The 20,766-nt window shown below is 39.1% G+C and overlaps 1 protein-coding gene across 5 annotated transcripts in view; it reads right to left on the reverse strand.

Moving 5' to 3' along the window:
* Positions 1–20,766, reverse strand: part of vgll4b (vestigial-like family member 4b) — a 304,562-nt gene that overhangs the window by 5,969 nt on the left and 277,827 nt on the right. For all 5 annotated transcript variants that reach the window (XM_051921515.1, XM_051921514.1, XM_051921516.1 and 2 more), the window contains 2 exons: positions 5,421–5,637; positions 2,866–2,989 (listed from right to left, as the gene is read on the reverse strand). In XM_051921515.1, the coding sequence (XP_051777475.1) occupies positions 2,866–2,989; positions 5,421–5,637 (341 nt within the window). The remainder of the gene's footprint in view (positions 1–2,865; positions 2,990–5,420; positions 5,638–20,766) is intronic.

Here is a 20,766-nt window from a genome sequence, read left to right on the forward strand (position 1 = left end):
GATCTCACTATCCTTTTTCCCATCACTCATGAACAAGCTCATGTAAAGCTGCCCCAATGCATGCTGGAGTTCACAGCCTGATGAAGCCAACATCATCTGCAAAATGCAATGACGCAATTCAAAGGTCACCAAACTAGACATCCTCCCCTCCCGAACTGCACCTTGATATCCTGACCATGAAGATCACAAACAGGATAGGTCACAAAGCACAACCCTGGTGGAATCCCACACCCACTGATAACATTGCTGATGTTTATCCTCAGTATGCAAAAACTCAGCTCTCACTGTGATTTAACAGGACCCAAATAGCCCTCATAAAGGGCGCCGGAACTCCGGACTTTACCAGCACCCTCCACAGAATCCTTTTGAGTAACATGGCCATATGCCTTCTTTAAGTCTACAAAACACATGTAGACCAACTAGATGTACTCCCATGCTTCCTCCAAGATCCTCCAAGCTGGTCCACTGTTCCACGGCCTGGATGGAATCCATTGCTCTTCCTGGATCTGAAGTTCCGTGACTGTGTGGAGTCTCTTTTCCAGTACCCTGGTATAAGCTTTTCCAAGGAGGCCAAGGAGCGTGATTCCCCCGTCCCCCCCTCCCCTCCCCCCCAAATAGCTGGAGCACATCCCCTAGTTCCCCTTTTTAAATAAATGGGGACACAAGCCCCCACCTGGTCTACCACTCCAGGGGCACAGCTCCCAATGACCACACAACATTAAAAATGTGTGTCTGCCATGACAGCCCACCGATGTCCAGAACATTCTGCATTTCTGGGTGGATCTCATCCACCCACATGGATATATAAAAGTTAATTTTTGTTATAATTTCATATTATCATTGCTTGCATGATCTGCAAGCTGCATTCATTCATTTGGCTTCTAATTCTGTTTTACACTTTCATTTTGAGTCATGTATACGGATACTACAGAATAACCCCTCTCTAGCCAACTATGTGCATCCACAAGACTAACTTCTTGAAGATTTCTCTGCACCCTCCCCTTAGGTTTATTTTCTTGATAAACCTAACAAAACAACTGATAGTTTGTTTCCATATACAAACACCGTTATTTCAAATAAATTTGTTATCATACGGAAGACCCCTTTTTCTTCACTACTTGCAACCTATCTCAAATTAAAACTGTTCTACTTTTCACAATATAAATACTCATGCTTCTCCTCCTAATCAGACAATGGATGTTTTCTACAATGTAAAGCACCAACAGTCAAGTAAGTTCAAACTCATGAGAGCAGAACTGCCATAAAATCAATGTAGAATAAGTCTGATAAAAATCTGCACATCCCTGTGATAATTGCATTTGCTATCAGTACTGCAGAAGATGATATGGCACTGTCACACAGTCTAGTTTTTATAGCTTTTGTATGCTCTGGAGTTACAAACTAAAGCAATAACCCTTTACTTGTGCTTTCACAAAATGTTTTACCACGAGCAAGTCATATTGTATGTGTTATTTTGAACCACAATGACTATGTTATCTGCGTACATAAAACACATCGGCTCCCAGTGGACCAATTCTGTTATAATTTGGGACAATTTCAAAGGAAAGTTCAATTTTTCGTTGAGGAATCATGAATACATGTCTCTGTTAAAATTTGAGAAATTTCAGAATCTACTGAAAGTTATTGGCAAATTTGCAAAATTGTCAGAATCTTAAAAAAGAGAAACATGCTTTGTGATGTCAGTTATAGATTAGTCTACTATTGCAAATTTACCTTGAGAGGTGACTTCAACTTGTGAACTGTGTATATTTTCCGCTTTTACTCATCCAACAAAAATACTAGATAAGAGGAAAGGAATCACATTAAGTGTTTGTTGTTCTTTATGTAGAGTGAACAAATATGTACCGTTATATGATATACCAAACAACCTCACAGCTGAATTATCTGCACATTATGTTTCAATATTTATGACACTAATTTATCTGGAAAAAAAACTGAAAGATCCGTCCTCATGTTCCGACTTAAACAGGTTTCAACCTGAATATGTCTTTCAAAAATGTTATGTTTAAAATATTTGAAATTCAGTTAGTCATAGACCCTCCACAACTAACAACAGCACATTTATTAATGCCATTTTTAAATCACTTAAATTGGAATCTGCGATCTGTGAAGACTGTTATAACATTAAGAGCTTATTTGATCTAGTTTACCTACATGATACTGTAAAGTGGGGTGGAGTGGTGGCTCTGAGGCTAAGGATCTGCGCTGGTATCCTGAAGGTTGCCGGTTTGAATCCCCGTCACTGCCAAAAGAGATCCTACTCTGCTGGGCCCTTGAGCAAGACCCTTAACCTGTAATTGCTCCAGGGGCGCTGTACAATGGCTGACCCTGCGCTCTGACCCCAAGGGGTATACGAAAACTAACAAATTTCTAATACGAGAAATCGTATAAGACGAAATAAAGAACAAAAAAAAAAAAAAAGTACTGTTAGAAAGCATGTATTTAATGTTATCCACTAACACATGTAATTGTATTTTATTATCAGCGTTAACCGATGATACACTGACATCTCTCACACTCAACATTACCAGATGACCTTGCTGCTTACAAAGGCTTTACGGTGGTGTTAGCAGTGGTTTTATCTCAGAAGAATACATTTTATGATCTAGTATAGATTTAGTAAATAATTCTCTACTTTGCATGGGTTTATTTTGCAGACTTTTTTTTTTTTTTGTTAAATGGCCTGCCCTGGATTGTTAGTGTTATCTGACAAGAGTTGCACACTGACGTCAAAATAACATGAGCATATAGACACTGAGACTGAAATCAAATCATACAAGATATATGTATGCTTGGCTAGCATATGGCAAACTCCTCACCTCAAGCTGGCGCACATGTACTTACTGACAGAGCCTCTTCGGTAGCTGGAAGATACAGGTGGCACACAACCATTGTGGGCAACAGGGCAGTGAGACAAGCCACAGTTTCGATTGCTTACAGAAGCACATGTGATAACCGATGGACGATTCTATTTAGAGAGGAAACAAAAAACGTTAGATAATGCAGGAGCATCAGCCAGAAACTCAGTAGATATATACATGTTTTTCATCCTTAGTCTGGGCAGTAGGTGGGTGCCTTCAGTAGAGATGTAAACCAACATAATTCCTCAGACTCATGTGGATAATCAGGGTAAAAAACATGGGAAGTGCACACTGAGTTCTAATGGATATTCTAAGAACCAGTTTATACTTCACACTCAGAACACTTACTTATGCGCATGCATCATGGCTGCCATGCGTTTCCAGTGTTATTCTGATGCGTCCACTGAGCATGTTGTCAGAAATCAGCAAGACTCATGAGATTGTTGCAGTACCAGCAAAAATATGGGTGGCGGGTGTGTTTAAGTTTTGGTATGTGACGTCAGAATCATTGTTTATTCTCAACATGCAACTGCAAGCTGCACTGCGATTCCAACAGGATCAATCCACATGCTTCAATGTGGTGAAGCAAATCATCAAACTTAAATGCTGACATGCGACTGTGCTTTTCTTCATCCATTTCTCACATTGGCAAAACAAGTGTTGCATATTCCCCATCGTAATAATGTAATACATTCAAAGTTCTCACATACCATCTATATTGCTCTTCCAGTCGTTTTTTTTTTTTTTTGCACCTTCACAACAGCATCAAAATGCAAATAATTTTTATTATTAACATATTTGTCCCTGAACTCATAACAGTGTGACATTGTTTTCTCACCTTCATGACGTCTTGCAATGCCACCAGGTGGAATTCTTCAGATTTACTTAAACTATGTGTATAAGTATTGACAATACACTGCTTGCGTAGCAGCAGTGTACTCAAGCACATGCATCGTGTAGCATTAAGTATATCTGCAGCCTAACAAAGTACCAGCTGATTAGCAGCTACTTTCACTCTTGCTATAACTACTAAACCGCAAGCTAAGCTTACTGGATGAATGTCAGCAGGCAATGCTATACAGATTCTAAAAAAAACTAACTGGAGAAGGACTTGGATAAAAACCACTGTGCAACATTAACTGAGAAATATATTTAGTCTAACCGTCATGATTAAACAAAAATATCCATATTGGATATTACCTATGATGTAAACACCACCCAATAGAGCAGTGTGAGATAGAGCTGGCAGTGTGAATGTGCAGGCAGTAGATGCTGCAAAGAAAATTACCCAGGTAGCCTTTAAATAGCATCAGAGAAGAAAAAAATAAGCCAGCTAATTGATGGCTTAAATGGGTTACAGCCTTGAGAACTGTAAAGTCCCTGCTGTACATGCTTATACATACATGACCATAGGTATGTCAAAAACACTACCCAAGCAACCTGGAAAATGGGCTAGTGCCACGAGGCACAAAGAAAAGTTCATATAATTCAAAAATAAATTTTTTTTAGACAAAAAACTATATTGAGAATATCATGAAACTTTGGAAATATTTGACTATGATGGCCACATTGAGTATGCTATAAATATTTTAACACTATGTTAACTGACTTAAATGAGTTTATTCCTTATTTAATTTTTGGCACAATAGCATCTTCTACTGGGGCGTGTGGGACAGTGCAGTATGGGAGGAGAAAAAAAAAAGTGCTTGAAACAACCTGCCTGTTATGCTGGGACATCATGACTTCATCTGTATCAGCACAATTTATATTAGAAAAAAAGAACGTAATATATATATACTATTGTACATAATATTTGACTTTGTGCTTTGTTCTGTGATAACAGTTTGCAACAAGAAGTCTTATTCTGTAAACCAAATGTTTTAGACAACACTTTTAATAATGAACTATTTTGAGACTTTTGGATGTTATTTAAATGCAGAGGGGTTTTGAATTAAAATGAACCTTTAATCTGAGTGCTTAGTGGTGGGGTTGAAATGTTTGTCAGCTACTATATGTAAATGAACCTAAGGGAAAACAGGAGCTGTCCTCTCAAGAATAATCTGCTGCTCATATAGTGAATCTCCACCAATGTAATAAAGGACGTCTATGAATTTCATTTGTAATGATGACTCAAGACTTTTTTTACTTACTAAGTATTTTCCACAAAAGTGCTCCACCTGCTGTTAATCAGAGATGCTGTTCTCGATTCAAAATATTAATGCTCACAACAAGCAAGGAGGGGTCACTTAGATGAATCAACTATAATGCTCAAACATTTTCTGGATAAAATTAATTTCTGTAAATTTATTTCTACAAAGTAAAGACTATAAACTTCTTCTGTGGTTATTTCTCCACAGTTAGTTGTTACCATAGTTCAACCTAAAAACTTTTCATCTCCCTACTCTGATCACATACCTATGACCTCCAACAAATTATTGGTCTTACTCCTAATTTACTGTATTATGGTGATGAAATATCAACCCTGTATATTCAGAGCACCCCAAGGGACTCAGACATTTTATTACCCCATCTTCTTACCTGCTGCCGCTCGATGGGGCTTACAGATGCTGTAAGACCAGCATTCCTACTGACCTCCACATTTTTGGTCAGTGCTAACGGCTGATCCATTGCCAGACTTGGGATTGATGTATATAGGTGAGTGCTATGGATGCCCATGGAGGGCATGCTGCGTTCGACAGGGCTGCGGCTTTGATCTCTGTGATCCTTGCGGTAATCTCCGTTGGCAGACTTCCCCCTGTGAATAAAATTAAACACATCATTATACCTCGTCTTTATATTTGCTAGTTTGCACAAACATTATTTATGCATTGACAAGCAAAGAACCCCAGGGAAGTTAATAAAAGTTCAACATTCTCTGTTAATAGCAGGTTTCTTTTTCTAAGGAGGGGTTTAAGAAGGGGTTTATCATCACTGAAGCACAGGGCCTTGTAATACCTGAACCTATGTAAATCTAGCCAGACACTATGTGCCACCTTTGCCAAGGTTTATGCCTTCTACTTACTCAGACAGCACAGTACAAACCTTACCCCAAAACAGATAAAGAGGTTTGACCAGAAAACATTTAGTTTAAGACAGACTAGCAGGCCATTTTCAAAATATCAAATTGCTGGATTCCACAGCCTATCCTTGAAACTTTGTGCTCAAGGAATGATACATCCGTGCTTCAGGCACCAGACCAGCAATGAGTAAATAAAACAAGATGAAGAGATTCCAGGTTTTGATTTTTAAAAAAAGTTGCAAACCTTTCTGAACATATGTTTTCACTCGGTAATTAAGGGTTATTGAGAGTAGATTGATGGGTACAAATGGCAAATGTATCCATTTAAAATTAAATGCACACAATACAATGTATGGTGGAGTGGTGGTCCTGAGGCTAGGGATCTGTGCCGGCAATCAAAGAAATGACTGTACTCTGTTGGGCCCATGAGCAAGGCCCTTAACCAGCAATTGCTCTGTCCCTGGTATGATGTTAACCTGCATCCAGCCCTACAAGCAGGTCCCCTAACTTGCAGGGAAAACTTGGGGGGTTGGCGGGAGGATTGGCCCTCCATCCATTGTAAAAAAAAAAAAAAAAAAAAAAAAAAAAAACCTCACACTCTTCAGTGTGGTGCTGAGGTGTCACCCATTGCACGGCTGCACTTGGATGTCAATCTGGGTGGTTCACCGTGTGATGGGTGTGGCAACGCGCTGTAATCAGCGCATGCTTCCAACCTCTCTATCCTAAATACAATGTACAGAATACGAATCTTAATACTTCATTAATTCACTGCATGTCACCATAAATATTGAACAAAAACAAGCAAATAAACCAAACTAAATTTATATGAAAGATGCAATTTCAGTCAGTCATTATCCAACCCGCTATATCCTAACACAGGGTCACGGGGGTCTGCGGAAGCCAATCAATTATTCACCAAATATTCTTAAACATCCTTGTCAATGGAAGGGGATTGGGAATCAGCCACCTCTTCAATGTAAGCACAGTCAACATAAAAGAGCTCCACTTTGCAGACATGGATGGCTGACATCATATAACTTAAATCAGCACACATTTATACTGAAAGATCCAACCATCCTGCAAAACTTTTTGTTGTTTGCTTTATAAAGGTATATGATAGAGTTCCAAGCCACCCCTAAACAAATGAAACCAAAATAAAAATCAGCCGGAAATAAAAATGCATTCATACAAAACAGAAGATGCTTTCATTAAAACGTTTCCATTAAAGTTTTATGCATTAGTCCTGTTAGAGTTAAGTGTGCTCTGCAATGCATAGTCAGTTTTTCTCTCTTGTGCCCAATGCTACTGGAATAGGCTTTTGCTCCCCACAAACCTTAAGATAAGTAGATTTAATATACTAAACAGACTAAACCCATGTGGCCCTTCTCTGCTCCCTAGCCCACCAACAGGACGTTAGTCTTCTAGTTGCATATTTCACTTATCAAAGAACATGGCAAGGCACCTGCTTTTGTAACCAAGTAAATGACATATAGAAGTAAAACATTTGAAAAAAAATACAGGGCATTGAAGGATATACTGAATAGCAGGGGAATTTCACACTGAATGGATGAATCATTATACAATACAATAGTTTATTTTTGTATAGCCCAAAATCACATAGGAAGTGCCGCAATGGGCTTTAACTGACTCTGCCTCTTAACAGCCCCCCAGCCTTGACTCTCTAAGGCGGCAAGGAAAAAACACCCCCAAAAAAAACCTTGTAGGAAAAAATGGAAGAAACCTTGGGAAAGGCAGTTCAAAGAGAGACCCCTTTCCAGGTAGGTTGGGTGTGCAGTGGGTGTCAAAAAGAAGGGGGTCAATACAATACAATACACATTATAAGACCTATAAGGGAGGAAATAGACAACTCGAGATAAAAAAAAAAAATTGAAAATACAATGACTGGTTTAATACAGCATATACTGTATATTCTGCCAAATTTAAGGTTACGTACTTTCTATTTTGACAATTAAAATTTTGAAAATGGAAAGAACATAGGTCATTTACCTTTGTCATTTGTCATTACCTTTCCTGAGCAGTGAACAGAAGCCTCTGGAGGCAACACAAAGCAAAAGGCCTCAGAGTACAGCACAGCTTGCAAGGGCACACGCTTCAAGCTAGAGCCTTACTAACTTGAGATACAAGCAGGGGGCCAGATACAGGGAAACCAAGAAGTCTGCTTCATACCCCACAGTACATGCATGTACCATGTGCATATTGCTCACCACCTCACCTTGAAACATCCCCTTTTTTTTTTTTTTTTACCTTTACATGTATTTACAATGGCTGCCACATCTAAGGCGTAAAAGCCTTCTTACTGCCACTTCTACACTATGAGCCAGTATAAATGAAGGCTACTAGAAGAATTAAAAATGTAAAGATTGCGTTCAACACAAGAGATTTTGCATTTACAGTAATACATCACCAGAACAGGAGTTTAAGCTACTGATTGCAAAGTCATTTTTGAGGTTGACGAATAGAAATGTTAAGACTCATTTTGATGATTTGTACGATTGCTAAGAGGACTAGTCCATGGTTCATCTTATCACATTCTATTCATTCATGTTTAACAGTTTCATTTTAGTTCAGTCATGTATTTCATGATTTGAGATACAAAATATAGCAAGTACTCTCCCTTTTCAAATGTATAACTAAACAGACAAAACAGTGGTTACCAGGAGATATGCATTTCAACACTTCTTACTAAAGAGGGTTATCTTCTTTATCTAAGTTTTAGCAACATAGTAAACATATACATACCAGACAGTTTTCACTTATTTAAAATTTTTATTGTTTGCATTTTCACTACAAAAGTTGTATTTTTGCTTTGATGGTTAGATTTCCACAGCAAGTCATAACCTAAACAGGACTAGTGAGACTGGTGAGTTACTGTCTAATTACAAGAGACTTTAAATAAAAACTCTCTTCAAGACATAGTTGCCTATACTTTATTTCTATGCCCCTGCCTAAAAAATAACCCTTTTTAATCCTCTTTAATAAAATCCCTGTGTGCGTCCAGGTGTGTGTGTGTGTCTTCTGGTGAAGTGCGCATGCGCGGGGCACGGTGCAATGCACAATATTACTGTTAGAGAAAGTTACAGGCGTTTTACGGAAATACAAACCAGTATTACTGCGAGAGGAAATTAAAAGGTACACAATACAGTGACGCATATTACAGCCACATACAAGCCAGTATTACTGTCAGAGAAAAAATTAAAGGCATATTACCGACGCGCACTCCTGTATTACCGCCAGAGAAAAGGTACAGTATATTACGGACGTACAAGACAGTATTACTGTCACAGAAAATTAAAGACACACAATACACGGCGGCAGCCCACGAAGAACGGTCAGCTCAGCAAGTAAACATCAACAAAAGAAAGGCTAAAAGACAAAGAAAAATACAACCAACAAAAAGAATGAGGTCAAAGTCCCTTGCCATTTAATATAGACTTTCTACTAATGTTTATGCACTACTGTTCTAGCGCCCGCTATTGTAACGGGCTTAATGACTAGTTCATTAAAATGTTTAATTAATGCTATTGAATTATGAATAAAACATACTATGTGATTTGAAACAAAAAAGTTTGCATTAGTTTATGCAAATTTACTAAATAAATGTAAACAGTGCCAACTGGCTATTCGTTTAACTGCTGGTAGGAGAAGAACTACTGTACACAGTAGGGGAAGAAATGCCACATATGAATGAAGTACTTAATGAATTTCAGAGCTATCACTAAATTGTATATTTTTACTTGCTGCTTCACATTCTATTCAGCAAAAGAACAATTAAAAACGTCTATCTAAAAATATGAAGTCGTGTTCTGGGCTAACCTGAGGGTACAGCTAGTGTGTGAGTGATCTTTTACAGTGGTGTCCTGCATCACACCCACACTGCTTAGCTGTTGTAATACACTGACCACTTTTGCTTTAGAATTCTGAGCATCGCATTAGTTGACAAGGTTGCTGGGAAAGTCCATCATAAACTGGCTGGTCTTTTCCAGGCCTATACAACCAAATTGATTATTGTGTCTTATTTTGTTTTGCGTTGAAATGGAACAGGTTGTTTACACTGACTGCCCTTGCTTTACACACACACATATATACATACATAGTATTTGCATAAATGTTTTATTAATACCTTTTACCCTGTCTTGGAGGTTTAAAGGGTCATTATTGCCATGTGCAAAGATCAGTGAGAGTCGTCAATGTCTGATGCCAAGATTATTGTACAGTATATTTATGTGCCTTGTTTAAAAATATATACATACATATATAATATATAGAATATGTTCTAATCTATTGCTGCTCATTTCTTCCTCAATGATAGCATCCTCTGAGATTCCAAATTAGCTTTTTTGAGGTTCATTTGAGGTGTACAATGCTTCTCGTCCATATTTTTCTTTCCTGTCAATTTTGTAACAGAAAGCACCTCTGTCATTTTGACATGGTTTTCAACATGTGCCTTTAGTGATTCACTCATTAGAGAATGAATGAATTGCTAATTTTCTCTGAATTTTCAAAGTATTAAAATATTTTCAATGTTGCTGGAGTTTTCAATTAATGAAATTTCAATTATGATATTGCAAATACACAGTCATAAAGGACTATGAAGCAACAACCTATCATATCACCTACCTATGGCTCACAGATACTATAAAGTGAGCTGACTCTAAATGGGTCAACCCACTTTAGACCCAGTAAATTAAAACTATGCAGCCTGAAAAACTGCAGGTTAAAAGCCAGGTAGGACTGGCATTCTTGTGCGAGACAGCCTAGACATTTGTAGCATACATTTTAAATAACTGCAAAAGGCTCTAGTTGTCTACTGTATACAAAAAGTGCATGTGGACTATACATTAATAAGATGACAATTTCTGTCTGCTTTAATACAACCAACAGTTTTACTTCATCAGTATGTTAAAGCACCAACACGGGGTGAAATCTGTCTGGATTTAGTATTTTGTAATAATCAAGATAGAATTGAGGGTGTAGAGGTGATTGAACCACTAGAGTCAAGTGACCATAATGTAATACAATTCTCAGTATTTTGTAAGAGTACAGATGCAAAGACAAAAATTGTTAAGTTGAACTTTGGTAGGGCTAATTTTGAGCAGAATACAACAATGTCTAAGTTGGATACACTGGGATAAGCTTTTAAGTATGGAGACAGTTGAGGAGCAGTGGAACAGGTTTAAAAATGTTTTACATGTAATGCAGGACAGATACATACCTAAATTTGGTATTAATAGGAAACTGAAAAAAAACTCCACTGTGGATTAATAAAGATTTAAAAAAAGAAGTTGCAAAGGAAAAAACTGCTTTATAAAGGCATATAAAACTAATGACTGCAAAGTGAATCGTAGAGCGTATGAGAACATGAGGGCAACCATTAACACTAGAATTACCAGAGCCTACGAAAAAACTCGTAGATCTGTCCCACCTTAAAACGCTTCGCACCTCTCCGTCAGCATCTTTTGTCTTCTAAATGTGTGGATAAGCAGCAAACAGTAAGCAGCCTACTATCATATCCCCCCACCCCGCACAGTTGGCTCAGCTGAAGTCTGTTTACCAGAGTGTCAGTTGCTTAGAGTTGTATAGAGTAAGAAGTCAAGCAAAATTACACCTTTTATAAATACTATATCATTATTTGGAACACTTGCATTTCATCTGTGTTCCGTGTCTACAACAATATATGTACAGTAAACACATCGTTAAAACAGAAACGTTTTTCATGTTTTGGTAATAATTGACAAAATGTAGACATGAAGTATATAATGTGTGAAGCCTGAATTCCAAATATCAAAGAAACACTTTCACAAAAGATACAAATATAACAGAACAAATGCACTTTTATTTAAAAATATAACTGCAGAAAAACAGCCCACGTTTACCTGAGACATTAACACGCATTTGCTACGACAGCTTCGGTGGCTTAACAGTATCAGCTATTGACTGGTAATCAAAGCTTCACGGGTTCGATCCCGTACAAATCCGTTTTGAGAACTGAGCTGTTTGGATTCTTACTATTTTTGAATAAAAACTTATATTTGATTCCAGTCTGTCACAGCCGGTGTAATTTATGATACTTGTAAAGGTTAGCTTTGTTTTTTTATTCTGTTATTCTCTCAGCCTTGAGTTATTTACTTACATGACGAGGGTTCTACATCGGATCAAGAATGAACTTTTGCCATCGCTGTACTTTGTAAATGTACATGGGAAGCTCTGCACTCGTGACTTTACGCTCTAGGATGTAAGTAAATAACGCAAGGTAAATAGGTAAATAACACTAGATCTGGCATTTATATAAGTAACATATAAATGTTAATGTTTTGGGCACATGCACCATCCTTTGTATGTAAGAGCCAGATCTACAGCGTAAGGTCAGGAGTGCAGAGCTTCCCATGTACATATACAAAGTACAGCAATGGCAAAAGTGCATTCTTGATCAGATGTAGAATCGTCGTCATGATTCGAGTTTACCTCTGTTATAGCGCGTCTATGTTAAAACAGCAGTGTCAAATGCGGAGGGGGGTGGGGGTACAGAGGTATGGGGAGTTGGGATCATGAACGCGGCTGAGAGAATAACAGAATAAAAAAAAACAAAGCTAACCTTTACAAGTATCATAAATTTCACCGGCTGTGACAGATTGGAATCAAATGTAAGTTTTTATTCTAAAATAGTAAGAATACGAGCAGCTCAGTTCTCAAAACGGATTCGTCCAGGATCGAACCCGTGAAGCTTTGATTACCAGTCAATAGCTGATACCGTTGCGCCACCGAAACTGTTGTAGCAAATGCGTGTCAATGTAGCAGGTAAATGCGGGTTGTTTTTCTGCAGTTGTATTTTTGAATAAAAGTGCATTTGTTCCGTTATATTTGTACCTTTTGTGGAAGTGTTTCTTTGATATTTAGAATTCAGGCTTCACACATTATATACTTCATGTCTACATTTTGTCAATTATTACCAAAACATGAAAAACATTTCTGTTTTAACGATGTGTTTACTCTACATAGATTGTTGTAGACACGGAACACACATGAAATGCAAGTGTTCCAAATAATGATATAGTATTTATAAAAGGTGTCATTTTGCTTGACTTCTTACTCTATACAACTCTAAGCAACTGACACGCTGGTAAACAGACTTCAGCTGAGACAACTGTGCGGGGTGGGGGGATGTGATAGTAGGCTGCTTACTGTTTGCTGCTTATCCACACATTTAGAAGACAAAAGACGCTGACGGAGAGGTGCGAAGCGTTTTAAGGTGGGACGGATCTACGAGTTTCTTCATAGGCTCTGGTAATTCTAGTGCTAAGGAGGATATCAGGGAGGCTAAAAGACAGTTGGAGAGGAATACAGCAGAGAAGGCGAAAGAAGACCCTAAGAGATTCTTTCAGTATTTTAGTAATAAAAGAACAGTCAAGGAGGAGGACAAGTGCATTAGAAATAGTAAAGGGGAATTAAAAGATACAGACAGTGAAATAGCAGATGCCCTAAACTTACATTTTTCTAAGGTGTTTACAAGTGAGCAAGTGGATAACCTCCCAGAGGTAAACCGACTACTAAGGAGATACAGAGGGATTTGGAAATTGTAGAGGGAGAAGTGCTGCTCAGATTAAATAAGATGAAATCAAACAAATCACCAGGACCAGATAATATTTATCCTCGTGTTCTTATGGAGGATAGTGAGTACATATATAAACCTTTGACACATATTTTTAGGAAGTCATTGCACACTAGAGAGATTCCAAAAGACTGGAAAATGGCAAATATCCCATTATATAAAAAGGGTGACAGGGCAGATCCAAGCAACTATAGGCCGGTAAGCTTAACATACATCACAGGAAAATTAATGGAAGGAATTATTAAGGATAAGATTGAGCAACACATGGCAAGGACAGGAGTTATTCTGAACAGTGAGCATCCATATTACTAACCGAGAATGCTAAACCAGATATGGACGCAGGTACATGGCATGCCCATGGACGCAGGAGACATAGTGAGCAGGCGCCGACAGCGAGCGAAGTCTGATCCACCGAGAACGAAGGAGCCACAGCTCAATAATGAAGGAGCTCAACTGAGCACAGACAATACGGAACCCTAACCGTCCACACTACACAGCATAGTCAAACCCGACATAGTACGGAAGGTGCGTGCGCCTACAACGTGCGTCTAACACACCGCAGGCAGACCCCCAAGATGTTACAGACGCCCCAGAGATACGGACTCCACACCATATGTGAATCACATTACAGTAATACAATAATATGAGTACTCACAGACGGAAGATGCGTGCGCCTACAACGCGCGTCTAAAACACCGCAGGCAGACCCCTGAGATGTTACAGACGCCCGAGATACGGACTCCACAGCATATGTGAATCACTTTACAGTAATACAATAATATGAGTACTCACAGACAAAACAAACACAACAGGGGCGCAGGCAGACCCCCGAGATGTTACAGACGCCCCAGAGATACGGACTCCACAGCATATGTGAATCACATTACAGTAATACAATAATATGAGTGCTCACAGACAAAACAAATACAACAGGCTTCGGCGTCCCACCCCACAATCAAACCGGAGAGAGTACAGCGTCCCCAAACGTCCACAAAACACAGCATAGTCAAACCCGAGATAGTACGAAGGGCGCATGCGCTTACAACGACTACCACATGAAACACACACACGGCACCGGAGGTATAATATTAGCTCAACTAACGTAAATAAGCGCCTACAACGCGTCACGGCTCAAAAACAAATGAGCTCAACTAACGTAAATAAGAAATGAAACAATGCGCCCATAGGTAACGACACAGCCACACAAAAATGAGGATTCAGCCCCCCGCCCCAGAGTGAAACGGGAAAAAGTACGGAGTCCACAAAGGTCCACCATACACAGCATAATAGTACGGAAGGCGCGAGTTAGTACGAAAGCCGAAGGCGCCTACAACGCGTAATAAGAATAAACGAACGCTCCATTTTAAACGTACGTCATCCTCACATGTCCAAACTGTAATAAGAATAAACGAACGCTTCGTATTGAATGTACGTCATCCTCACACGTCCAAACTATACAGCATAAGTGAATCAGATTACAGTGATGCATTATTAACAGTACAACTACAGAAAACGCTCCGTATTAACAGTAAGTGCAATTATTCATATTACTAACGGTAAACAACGGAGAACTAATGGAGTCAAACTCATTCAAGGACAACACACCATCTTTACTACAAATGTTCATGAAGACATATTCCAATAAATCTTTGTAATATGCCATGCTATGGGTTCTTTACTTCCTATGTGCGTCTTCTACACCTTTACACTCCGATCTATCTCATACATACATCACTGTATTTCAGGATACCCAACGCCAGGGGTTGGCGAGCGAAACGAGCAGGGGGCGGAGCCCCCTAGTGGGTTCAGAAGAGGGAGGTATTTTACTAACATGCTGGAATTCTATAAGGAGGCAACAAAAGAATACGATCAAAGTGGAGCATATGATATTATTTATCTGGACTTTCAGAAAGCATTTGATAAGGTGCCACATGAGAGGTTGGGCATCAAACTAAAAGAAGTGGGAGTTCAGGGTGATATTTTTAGATGGGTGCAGAATTGCCTCAGACACAAGAAGCAGAGGGTGATGGTGCGAGGAACCTCATCAAAACTGGCCAATGTTAAGAGTGGTGTTCCACTGGGGTCAGTGCTAGGGCCGCTGCTCTTTTTAATATACAGTACTGTGCAAAAGTTTTAGGTAGGTGTGAAAAAATGCTGTAAACAAAGAATGCTTTCAGAAATATAAATAATGATTGTTTATTGTTATCAATTTACAAAATGCAAAGTGAGCGAACAAAAGAAAAATCTGAATCAAATCAATATTTGGTGTTACTATCTTTTGCCTTCAAACCAGCATCAATTCTTATAGGTACATTTGCACAAAGTCAGGGATTTTGTAGGATTATAGTCAGGTGTATGATCAACCAATTATACCAAACAGGTGCTAATGATCATCAATGTCACACATAGGTTGAAACACAGTCATTAACTGATACAGAAACAGCTGTGTAGGAGGCTTAAAACTGGGTGAGGAACAGCCAAACTCTGCTACCAAGGTGAGGTTGTGGAAGACAGTTTCATGTCATGGCAAGATTGAGCACAGCAACAAGACACAAGGTAGTTATACTGCACCAGCAAGGTCTCTCCCAGACAAAGATTTCAAAGCACACTGGGGTTTCAAGATGTGCTGTTCAAGCTCTTTTGAAGAAGCACAAAGAAACGGGCAACGCTGAGGATCGTAGACGCAGTGGTCGGCCAAGGAAACTTAGTGCAGCAGATGAAAGACACATCAAGCTTATTACCCTTCGAAATCGGAAGATGTCCAGCAGTGCCATCAGCTCAGAACTGGCAGAAACCAGTGGGACTCAGGTACACCCATCTACTGTCCGGAGAAGTCTGGCCAGAAGTGGTCTTCATGGAAGAGTCGCAGCCCAACAGCTATACCTCCAACGTGGAAACAAGGCCAAGCGACTCAAGTATGCACGAAAACATAGGAACTGGGGTGCAGAAAAATGGCAGCAGGTGCTCTGGACTGACGAGTCAAAATTTGAAATATCTGGCTCTAGCAGAAGGCAGTTTGTTCACCGAAGGGCTGGACAGCGGTAAAATAATGAGTGTCTGCAGGCAACAGTGAAGCATGGTGGAGGTTCCTTGAACGTTTGGGGCTGCATTTCTGCAAATGGAGTTGGAGATTTAGTCAGGATTAATGGTGTTCTCAATGCTGAGAAATACAGGCAGATACTTATCCATCATGCAATACCATCAGGGAGGCGTATGATTGGCCCCAAATTTATTCTGCAGCAGGACAACGACCCCAAACATACAGCCAAAGTCATTAAGAACTATATTCAGCGTAAAGAAGAACAAGAAGTCCTGGAAGTGATGGTATGGCCCCCACAGAGCCCTGATCTCAACATCATCGAGTGTGTCTGGGATTACATGAAGAGACAGAAGGATGTGAGGAAGCCTACATCCACAGAAGATCTATGGTTAGTTCTCCAAGATGTTTGGAACAACCTACCAGCTGAGTTCCTTCAAAAACTGTGTGCAAGTGTACCTAGAAGAATTGATGCTGTTTTGAAGGCAAAGGGTGGTCACACCAAATATTGATTTGATTTAGATTTCTCTTTTGTTCATTCACTGCATTTTGTTGATTGATGAAAATAAATGATTAACACTTCCATTTTTGAAAGCATTCTTTGTTTACGGCATTTTTTCACACCTGCCTAAAACTTTTGCACAGTACTGTACATATAAATGATTTAGATAGGAATATAAGTAACAAGCTGGTTAAGTTTGCAGATGATACCAAAATAGGTGGATTAGCAGAATTTGGAATCTGTTATATCATTACAGAAGGATTTGGATAGCATACGGGCTTGGGCAGATTTGTGGCAAATGAAATTTAATGTCAGTAAATGTAAAGTACTACACATAGGAAGTAAAAATGTTAGGCTTGAGTACACAATGGGCGGGCGGAAAATCGAGAGTACACCCTTATGAGAAGGATTTAGGAGTCATAGTGGACTCTAAGCTATCGACTTCCTAACAGTGTTCAGAAGCCATTAAGAAGGCTAACAGAATGTTAGGTTATATACCACGATGTGTGGAGTACAAGTCCAAGGAGGTTATGCTCAACCTTTATAATGCACTGGTAAGGCCTCATCTTGAGTACTGTGTGTAGTTTTGGTCTCCAGGCTACAAAAATGACATAGCAGTGGTAGAAAAGGCCCAGAGATGAGCGACTAGTCTGATTCCAGGGCTACAGGGGTTGAATTATGAGGAAAGAGCTGAGCCTATACAGTTTAAGCAAAAGAAGATTAAGAGATGACATGATTGAAGTGTTTAAAATTATGAAGGGAATTAGTACAGTGGATCGAGACTGTTATTTTAAAATGAGTTCATCAACAACATGGGGACACAGTTGGAAAATTGTTCAGGGTAAATTTCGCACAAACATTAGAAAGTTTTTCTTTACACAAAGAACGATGGAATAAGCTACCAAGTATTGTGGTAGACAGTAAGACATTGGGGACTTTCAAAAGTCGACTTGATGTTTTTTTGGAAGAAATAAGTGGACAGGACTGGTGAGCTTTGTTGGGCTGAATGGCCTGTTCTCATCTAGAGTGTTCTAATGTTCTAATCAGTGAAGTGGGCTTAGTCTGGGTACCCTTTTACTTTATCATATGTTGACTCCCGTTCGTTTGTATTTACAGTAAGATTGGATTCTTTGTACAAAAAAAAATTCTTGGGACATAAAAAAGTCTTTTTTAAACAGAACAGACTACAAAAACACAACACAACAGTTAATGTATTTCCCGGTGGGCACAAGAGGAAAGCCTTGCATGGAGAAGCTACCAAATCATCCACTAACTTCAAACAAACACCTTTGCATGACTTCTCATCAACAATTCAAATACACACACAAACAATAAGCCGATGTCCCTGCCTTGTCTCTCCAGCCCACTTTGGGAAGGGCTGTGCTCTTGGCAATTTGCACATGCTTGTTTAAATCAAATATAGATGAAAAATGAGCCATTATCTGTTCATCAAATAAGAAAAGGAATACATCTGAGAGTTTCTGCTACAAACCTGACTTTAATCATTGCCAAAAACATGAAGACAGCTCAGTGTCCTCCCACAAGAAAGCTCTGGGCCTCTAAAACTTGGCAGACTGTCTATCTAGGAAAGAGGCGGGGGAGCCCCCAGATGGTGAGAGTGTTTTCACAGTAAAAGTCCCATAGCCAGTTCAGCAGATAAATGACAACTCAGAAGGATGCAAACCATACTCACACACTGCCACAAGATGACATAAAAAGGGCTGTTGCTAGGGAACAACAAATATACAGTTTGGACATTTGATATCTTCTGTAAAAATGTTACAGTGAAAATAAAAAAGCCCTTAAATTATCAGTTTTAAATCATTTATTTATTTGAACAGTAAAAATACTAGCAAGACAGCCATCATGTTCCCAGCAAACAAGGTTACTGGCAAATGCTGTAAATGCTTCCAGAAAACTGTAACACAAAAAAATCAAGTATAAATTAAATCATATTCAATAAATGTGTGCGTGTTGATTGAGAGGATGCCAAAAATTTACATGAATACTTCTGACCAAAAATTTTACCTGAACACTAAAAGATGAATATGTTAATGCAGTACTAATAAATGCTACACACCATAAAGCCCAGAAGTTGTATTTAGCCTGTGAAGCTTAATTGAATCTGTCAACAGTGGGAGGGTTTTATCTGTGAGAGTACCTGTGAGGAAACTAAACTATGCTCTCAGAATGCAGACAGAACACATGAAACATGAAAACATCTGTAAACCATGAAGTATGGATATACATCCTCTTTATCCCTGGCCTAATCCTGTTATTCAGGATATATGTCCCTTATTCTGTCACTGTTTGCTCCAAAAATTGACTAAAGTCTGATAGATGAGTGGGACATTAGATGAGAGATCTATTGTAGCTGAAAAATTCATCATCGTTGAGTAAATCTGTCTCCTGTATTACCTTTAACTTAGTTTTATGGAACCTATAATGGCCTACCCCAAGTCCCATTCTTCCAAAAACACAACAAGGTGTGCAAATAATAATGGAAAAATATGACCTGGCCTGATGACTTGAAGATACTCATGCTAACAGTGGGAGCATGATAAAGTGTTCATTCCCCAATGAGTAAAAAATGCACGGCTACTACCATAAAGTTTGAATACCATAGAATTGCAAAACATTGCTGCCAGTAATGTACCTGTCTGTGAATAGAGTTTCAAACTAGGGAAATGCTTGAAGTCTAGGGAAGTCCTGGAACTATCCCACAAACATGACAGTGACTCCATCTCCATACAGTGGTATCTTCAATCACCAGGGGCCTCATGTATAAACGGTGCGTACGCACAGAAATGTTGCGTACGAATGTTTCCACGCTCAAATCGCGATGTATAAAACCTAAACTTGGCGTAAAGCCACGCACATTTCCACGGTAACTCATACCTTGGCGTACGCAATTTCTCCTCTCGGTTTTGCAGACTGGCGGCACCCAGCGTCAAAGCAGTGCTACTGTTCCTGTGTGGTCTTTCTTAGATCCACATTCCTGACGCGGCTTTATAAATCCACTGAAACTAACTGCATATTGTTTATTAGTGTAATGCATCTGATTGTAATTAACCTGCAGCAATATAATGGTCCAGGGAATAGCCATAGTATTACAAATACCGTAACTGCTTTAGTGTTGTTACTCTCACTGCACTTCTTTTTTCAGCTGCTCCCGTTCAAGGGTTGCCACAGCAGATCATCTTTTTCCATATTACTCTCACTGCACCACTCGGAGTATTTATATCACTGTATCTGAGTGGGGAATCACAGCAGTAGGTGATCGGAAACAGAAATATCGGTACACAGCATGAAGCAGACGCTGACTCAGCCATGGCAAAATGCTTTAGAGACTTCCCAGTACGGACTTCGCGGTTTAGAAAAGGTTTCATCCCAAGGACTATAAAGGCAATCAATCAGTCCATCAAGTGCTCCTTGTAGAACTGTTTACTTATAAGTACAATCACCTCACTGTAAACTTGCACTACAGTTATAATATTGCACAACCTGTGCCACTTTATAAAGAGCGTATTTACATACGTATGATGACTATATCATTTTTAAGATGAAATGCAGCAAAATATGTTGATCATATTATACAGCTAAAACTTTAACTTCATTTAAATAATCTGCATTGTTAATAATTAAACATGTGAGGACACGGTGCCGCAGCCCTAGCTAGTTCACAGATAGCTCCTGCCT

The sequence above is a fragment of the Erpetoichthys calabaricus genome, chromosome 18 (assembly GCF_900747795.2).
Source record: "Erpetoichthys calabaricus chromosome 18, fErpCal1.3, whole genome shotgun sequence".
Classification (NCBI taxonomy): Eukaryota; Metazoa; Chordata; class Cladistia; order Polypteriformes; family Polypteridae; genus Erpetoichthys; species Erpetoichthys calabaricus.